Source organism: Monodelphis domestica, chromosome 6 (genome assembly GCF_027887165.1).
Source record: "Monodelphis domestica isolate mMonDom1 chromosome 6, mMonDom1.pri, whole genome shotgun sequence".
Lineage (NCBI taxonomy): Eukaryota > Metazoa > Chordata > Mammalia > Didelphimorphia > Didelphidae > Monodelphis > Monodelphis domestica.
Genome location: NC_077232.1, coordinates 69527068 through 69535511, shown reverse-complemented (window position 1 = coordinate 69535511; position 8444 = coordinate 69527068). Strand labels below are relative to the sequence as shown.

At 38.2% G+C, this 8444-nt stretch overlaps 1 protein-coding gene across 1 annotated transcript; it reads right to left on the bottom strand.

The window, feature by feature from the left end:
• Nucleotides 1–5949: 5949 nt before the first annotated feature.
• LOC100019762 (peptidyl-prolyl cis-trans isomerase FKBP3-like) lies at nucleotides 5950–6718 on the bottom strand. The gene is given in 2 exon segments (XM_056802208.1): nucleotides 5950–6418; nucleotides 6420–6718. Coding segments are annotated over 2 exon segments (675 nt in total). The 5' UTR covers nucleotides 6702–6718; the 3' UTR covers nucleotides 5950–6025.
• Between the last annotated feature and the right edge of the window lie 1726 nt (nucleotides 6719–8444).

The window sequence follows — 8444 nt, the reverse complement described above, 5'->3', positions numbered from 1 at the left end:
GGATGATTCCTATGGACATATTTGTACCTTGGCCCTCTTCAAGTTGGTCATGTTTGAGACCTTAGCTGAAAGATATGCATAACCAGTGGCTCATGTGTCTCTGTGACTGTAGTTTCTGCATAAGATAATTGGTGACTGAGCCATGAGGAGCAATTTCTTCAGTAGGATGTAAGAGTTCTGGAAAAGCTCTACCTTCTATTGGGAATAGTGGTGCACAACTATAATTCCAGCTACCTAAGAGCCTAAAGCTGGAGGACCCGTCTGGAGTTCTGAGCTGTGGTAGGCTATGTTGACTAGACATCCATTCTAAGTTCGGCATTAAATGATGAGCCCTAGGCATTAGGGGGCCACCAGGTTGCCTAATGAGGACTGAACTCTCCCAGGTGGGAAATAGAGCATGTCAAAGCCAGTCAGAGTAGTTATGGAGCTATAGCACCCCTACATCTAACCTGGGAAAGTTAGGGAGTCCTATTATTTTTTTTAAAAAGCACTCTCTTTCCTTCTCTTTTGGGATACATCAAAGAGAGTCTCTCACTTTAGACTTCTTTCCTGAGAAAGAAGAATTTGCTCTTTCTTTCACTTTTTCCAGAAGCAAGTGCATCCAACACTGAGTACATAACAATGGCAGTAGATATGTGATTGTTTAACAAGACCCTGAGCACAGCTTAACAAAAGGTGATTCTAAGAAACTACTCACTTACAAGGTTTCCCTGAAAGTTCAAGAAGCCCTAAGTTCTAGATTTATGGCTAGTTGCCCATCATAAGAGGTTCCTACAACCAAACTTTTCTTAGAGGACATGACCATTGCCAAGAAGATTTTAGAAGTACAAGGATTGAGAGCACCACTGGTTGCTCAGAAGATAAGGTGTTCTGAGTTCCTCAGATAGAACAGATCTAGAAGGAACATGTGAAATATGTTCATTAATCCCTAAAATGTTTTGTATTTCCACCCCCAACCTTTCCAGTATTCTTCCCTTTTATCCTTCCTTTATTCTCCCATGCACTCAGGAAGATAGTAACTTTGCTGTTCCTTAGTCAAGACACTCCATCTCCCAACTCCAGGTATTTTCACCAGCTCCCCAATGCTTAGAATGATCTCCCCGCTCACTTTAGCCTCTTGGCTTCCTTTAAAGCCCAGCTAAAATCCCACCTTTGCCAGAAAGTTTTTCCTGATCTTCCTTAAAAAATGATGCTTTTTGGAGGCAGAGTCAAGATGGCAGCTTAGAATCACCAAAAGTTCAGACCTCTGAAAACCCTTCCTTACCGATCACAAACTGGATGCTCCTAGGGGACGGAAAATCAAACTTAACAACATGACAGAGGTGGGGAACCCTCCTTCTGGACTCAATTCAAAAGGTATGCCCCCCAAAAGCTGGAATCCAAGAACATTCTGGTCTAAGGGGAAGGCAGAATGAAGGTCCCAGGAACCTCACCCCCAACCCAGAGCGCTGAGCCTCCTGCGGCAGCAGAAACCTCTGGGCAGGCAAAGGTACTGGTCTGGAGAGTGTACCTTGAGAGCAACCCAAGCCAGACTCAGAGCGTCCAACATAGGTGGCAGGGAATCAGCAGAGAGAGACTGAAGAGTCTGCAACCCCATGGCTGGGTCCTTCCATCTGGCTCCAGTCTCACTGGAGGTTTTAACCTCGGGGCACATCCAGACTAACCCACTTAAACCTAATCCCATCAGGAGTCCTCAGAGCTAAAGGAGTCCAGGACCCCTCCCGCCCCCCCTAGAGTGCAGGGCCTCCTGCAAGGACAGGAACCTCTGGGCGGGCAAAGGCACTGGTGTACCTTGCGGATGGTGCTGTACCAGGCTCAGAGTGTCAGACAGCAGAGAAGCAGCTGGAAAGAACTGCAGAGAGCCGGGGCGGCTAAGACCTTCCATTTGGCTCCTGACTTCCAGGAGTCTTCAGCCTCAGAGCACATACAGCTCAACCCAGTTAAACTTAATCCAATCAAAAGACTCCAGAGGACAGGTAAGTCAACATTCCTCCCCGAGAGACTGTACCAAGAGATCTGACAAAGCTCCTAGAGGGTAGACTGACAGCCTTCAAAGCAAAAAAAATGAGAGGAGCAAGAGCACAGACAAATACAGGAAGCAAAGAATGGGTAAACATGAGCAAACAACAGAAAAAGAAGAAAGAAATTACAATAGACAGCTTCTGTACAGGTCACCAGCAAAGAGCAAATGAAACAGAGGGGGAGGGATCAGCAAAGGAAAAATCAGAAATTCCAGAGAATTGGATACAGGCTTTGGAAGAACGCAAAATGCAATTCAAAACACAATTAAGAAAGGCTGAAGACAATTGGGAAAAGAACTTAAAAACTAAGATAAATCATCTGGAACCAGAAAATAGTGTCTTGAAAGCCAAAATCAACCAGCTGGAAAATGAGGCAAAGGAGATGAAAGATGAGGTGAAGAAGATGAAAGATGAGAAAAAGGAGATGAAAGACGAGGTAAAGAGGATGAAAGATGACCTCCAAAGAAAATCAGACCAGAAGGAAAAGGATGACCAAAAAGCCAAGGATGAAATCCAGTCTTTAAGAACCAGAATACAACTAGAATTAAGTGACCTCACAAGGCAGCAAGACACTATAAAACAAAACCAAAAGAATGAAAAAAATTGAGGAAAATATGAATCATCTCATTCACAAAACAGAGGATTTAGAAAATCGTTCAAGGAGAGACAATTTAAGAATCATTGGTCTACCAGAAGACCATGACAAAAGAAAAAGCCTGGACATCATACTACAGGAAATTATTAAAGAAAACTGCCCTATATCCTAGAACAAGAGGGAAAAGTGGAGATTGAAAGAATCCACAGATCACCTCCTGTACTTAATCCCCAACTGACAACACCCAGGAATGTTATAGCCAAATTCAAGAACTATCAGACCAAAGAAAAGATATTACAAGCTGCCAAGAAGAAGTCATTCAGATACCATGGAACCACAGTGAAGATAATGCAGGATCTGGCTGCATCCACATTGAAAAACCAAAAGGCATGGAATATGATATTCTGGAAAGCAAGGGAACTCAACTACCCAGCAAAACTGACTATATTCTTACAGGGGAAAGTATGGTCATTCAGCAAAATAGAAGAATTCTAAGAATTCATAAAGAAAAGACCAGACCTGAACAGAAAATTTGATGTTCAAGCACAGAACTCAAGAGAATCATCAAAAGGTAATTTAAAAAGAGGGAAAAAAGAAAAACAAAACAAAAACCCCAACTTTTTTTAAGAGACTCAATAAATTAAAATGATATGTATCACTATAAGAAAAGAGGTCATTGGTAACTCTTAAAAACTGTTGTTATTACCCGGGCAGCAAAAAGAAGTACACTTAGAGGGAACAGTGACAAACTGTATAGGATGAAAGGATAAGACATAAATAGGTATATAGATATATGCATGCATAAATACATACACAAGTGTATGCATATATATATAACGAGCTAAAAATAGGTTAATATGAAAAGAAATGGGAAAAGAAACAAATGGGGGTAAATTTATATGTCACAAAGAAGCTCATGGTGGGAGGGGGGAGAACAGCAATACACTGGAAGGGTAAAGAGGTCAGAGATAGGAAATACTAAACTCTTACGTGCTTTGAAATTGACCCAACAAGGGAAGAACAATCCAGTCTAATGGGGCAGAGAATAGATTTGCACCCTGTAGGGAAGTAGAAGGGTAACAAATGGACAGGTGGGAAGGAAAGCAGTACAAGGGAGGGAGGGGGCAGGGGGTTAATTTTAGAAAGACTACAGGGAAAATAAGGGGGGGAATAAGAAGGGAGGGGGTAGATAGGGAAGTAAAATAAGGGTGGGAATTAGGGGGATGATTAAAAACAAATATTGGTGTAGAAGGAAATAGTGAAAGAAGAAAAGGCAGGAACAGGAGTAGAAATTAAAATGCTGGGTAATACACAGCTAGTAATCATAACTCTGAATGTGAATGGAATGAACTCACCCATAAAACGCAAGTGAATAGCAGAGTGGATTAGAATCCAACACCCTACCATATGCTGTCTACAAGAAACACACATGAGGAAGGTAGATACGCATAGGGTGAAAGTAAGAGGGTGGAGCCAAATCTATTGGGCATCAACTGATAAAAAGAAGGCAGGAGTCTCAATCATGATATCTGACAAAGCCAAAGTAAAAATAAATCTAGTTAAAAGAGATAGGGAAGGAAATTACATCCTGATAAAAGGCAGTATAGACAATGAGGAAATATCAGTAATCAACATGTATGTACCAAATGGCATAGCATCCAAATTTCTAAAGGAGAAACTAGAGGAGCTCAAGGATGAAATGGATAGAAAAACTATACTAGTGGGAGACTTGAACCTTCCTCTATCCGAACTAGATAATCAAACCAAAAAAATAAATAAGAAAGAGGTAAGGGAAGTGAATGAAATCTAAGAATCTAAGAAAAATTAGAGTTAGTAGATATGTGGAGAAAAATAAATAGAAAAATAAAAAGGAAAATTCCTTCTTTTCAGCAGCACATGTACATTCACAAAAATTGACCATGTATTAGGGCATAAAAACATTGCAAACAAGGGCAAAAGAGCAGAAATAATAAATGCAACTTCCTCAGATCACAGTGCAATGAAAATAATAATTAGTAAGGGAACATGGAGAAGTAAATCAAAATTTAATAAATAAATTAATAATAAAAATTAATTGGAAATTAAACAACACGATTCTCCAAAACCAGTTAGTTAAAGAACAAACCATAGAAACAATAACTTCATTGAAGAAAATGACAATGATGAGACATCCTTTCCAAACCTATGGGATGCAGCCAAAGCAGTACTCAGGGGGGAATTTATGTCCTTGAGTTCATATATTAACAAATTAAGAAGGGCAGAGGTCAATGAATTGGGCATGCAAATTAAAAAATTAGAAGGCAAACAAATTAAAAATCCTCAGATGAAGACTAAATTAGAGATCCTAAAAATCAAAGGAGAAATTAATAAAATTGAATGTCAAGGAACTATTGACTTAACAAATAAGACTAGAAGCTGGTACTTTGAAAAAACAAATAAAATAGACAAAGTACTAGTCAGTCTAATTAAAAAAAAGGAAAGAAAAAAAGCAAATTGACAATATCCAAGATGAAAAAGGAGACCTCACCTCTAATGAAGAGGAAATTAAGGTACTCATTAAAAACAACTATGCCCAATTATATGGCAACAAATACGGCAATCTAGGTGATATGGATGAATACTTACAAAAATATAAATTGCCTAGGCTAAAAGAGGAAGAAATAAATTACCTAAACAACCCCATATCAGAAAAAAAAATTGAACAAGTCATCAAAGAACTCCCTAAGAAAAAATCCCCAGGGCCTGATGGATTCCCAAGTGAATTCTATCAAACATTCAAAGAACAACTAATCCCAATATTAAACAAACTATTTGACAGAAAAGGCCAAGAAGGAGTTCTACCAAATTCATTTTACAACACAAACATGGTACTGATCCCAAAGCCAGGCAGGTCAAAAACAGAGAAAGAAAACTATAGACCAATCTCCCTAATGAACATAGATGCAAAAATCTTAAATAGGATACTAACTAGCAAAAAGACTCCAGCAAGTCACAAGGGTTATCTACTATGACCAGGCAGGATTCATACCAGGAATGCAAGGATGGTTCAATATTTTTTTTCTGACAAAATTAACATTTTATTAGGTTTTAAGTCAAATGAGAGCAACTATTGAATTTCTAATTAAGTAAAATCTAAAAATTTAAGACACTCGAGAGAATCTTAGGCATCCTATATAGCCCCATTAAATTCAATGAGCCATCCACAATTGTTAATGTATTTGTATTCAGGATTTTCTATTTACAATATGACTATTAAATAATAGAAAACTGAACCCCAATCAACCTTTAACATAGCCTTTTCAAAGACACATCCATATCCAACTTGAGGGATATATTCTTAGAAATAAGGTCAGTTCTTCAAGTAGAGACAAGGTCACAGGTAGACGTAACTCCTTAAGTACTAAAAACTTCAATCGATGTCCACTAATTCCACTTCAAAATTGAGTTTTGCATTTGGTGGAATTTTTGCATCAGGCTGTCCTTTCTTGCCATAAGCCCATTCAGGCTCAATCTCCAGGCGAGCCTTTTCTCCTTTACTCATTGTTAAGAGTGCTTCATCCCATCCTCTGATAACTTTACCCACTCCAACTTTAAAACTTAGAGGCTTAGCATTCTTTTTCTTCTTTGCACTAGTTTGAATATTAGTATCAAAAACAGTTCCATCCTGTAAAGTTCCCGTGTACCAGCAATGAACAACATCTCCTTTTTTGGGAAAGTTAGTTTTATCTCCCTTCTTAAGAATAGATTTTGTATATTTTGGTGGCCCCTCATCTAAAGTCTCTTCAGGTTTGACTTTCTTTGGATTTCTCTTCATCAAGCTTCACACTTTTCACTTGCTCTGTCAATTTGGCAACACTCTCAGTACCTTTGAAACACTTACTTTCAAAAAGGTGGTTGTAGGCTGTGACTAAATGATTCTTGTTTGCTGTCTTGGCCACATTTTTTATGTTTCCAAGTAATTTATGTTCTGCAAGAAACGAATCCAAGCCGTTGTCCTGCAAAAACTTGATGATATCCTTCTTGGGGAGTGCCTCGCTAAGCAGCTGCTCAGCACTCCATGTCCGCTGTGGCCCTACAGCCGCCATTTTCCCCCTGCTGCCTCTATCTGACTGAGCCCACCCGCAGCACTTGAGCTCAGCCCTGCCTCTATCCGACTCAGGATGGTTCAATATTAGGAAAACCATCCACATAATTGACCATATTAACAAGCAAACTGACAAAAATCACATGATTATCTCAATAGTTACAGAAAAAGCCTTTGATAAAATACAACACCCATTCCTATTGAAAACACTAGAAAGTATAGGAATAGAAGGACCTTTCCTAAAAATAATAAACAATATACATCTAAAACCATCAGCAAACATCATCTGCAATGGTGATAAACTAGAAGCCTTCCCAATAAGATCAGGAGTAAAACAAGGATGCCCATTATCACCTCTATTATTTAACATTTTACTAGAAACACTAGCAGTAGCAATAAGAGAAGAAAAAGAAATTGAAGGCATCAAAATTGGCAATGAGGAGTCCAAGCTATCACTCTTTGCAGACGATATGATGGTTTACTTAAGGAATCCTAGAGGATCAACCAAAAAGTTATTCGAAATAATCAACAACTTTAGCAAAGTTGCAGGATACAAAATAAACCCGCATAAGTCATCAGCATTTCTATATATCACTAACCCATTTCAGCAGCAAGAATTAGAAAGAGAAATACCATTTAAAATCACCCCAGACAATATATAATACTTAGGAATCTATCTGCCAAGACAAACACAGGAACTATATGAACACAACTACAAAACACTCTCCACACAGTTAAAACTAGATCTAAACAATTGGAAAAACATTGACTGCTCATGGGTGGGACGAGCTAGAATAAAAAAAATGACAATCCTACCCAAATTAATTTACTTATTTAGTGCCATACCCATTGAACTACCAAAAAACTTCTTTACTGAATTAGAAAAAAACATAACTAAGTTCATTTGGAAGAACAAAAGATCAAGCATATCCAGGGAAATCATGAAAAAAAATGCAAAGGAAGGAGGACTTGCAGTCCCAGATCTCAAACTATACTATAATGTAGTGGTTATCAAAACAATTTGGTACTGGCTGAGACAGAAAGGAGGATCACTGGAATAGACTTGGCGTAAATGACCTTAGCAAGACAGTCTATGACAAATGCAAGGACCCCAGCTTTTGGGACAAAAATCCACTATTTGATAAAAACTGCTGGGAAAATTGGAAGGCAGTGTGGGAGAAATTGGGTTTGGATCAACACCTCACACCCTACACCAAGACAAATTCAGAATGGGTGAATTACTTGAACATAAAGAAGGAAACTATAAGTAAATTAGGTGAACACAGAATAGTATACATGTCAGACTTTGGGAAGGAAAAGATTTTAAAACCAAGCAAGACTTAGAAAGAGTCACAAAATGTAAAATAAATAATTTTGACTACATCAAATTAAAAAGTTTTTGTATAAACAAAACCAATGTAACTAAAATCAGAAGGGAAGCAACAAATTGGGAAACAATCTTCATAAAAACCTCTGACAAAGATTTAATTACTCAAATTTACAAAGAGCTAAATCAGTTGTACAAAAAAATCAAGCCATTCTCCAATTGATAAATGGGCAAGGGACATGGATAGGCAATTTTCAGTTAAAGAAATCAAGACTATTAATAAGCACATGAAAAAGTGTTCTAAATATCTGATAATCAGAGAGATGCAAATCAAAACTACTCTGAGGTATCACCTCACACCTAGCAGATTGGCTAACATGACAGCTATGGAAAGTAATGAATGCTGGAGGGGATGTA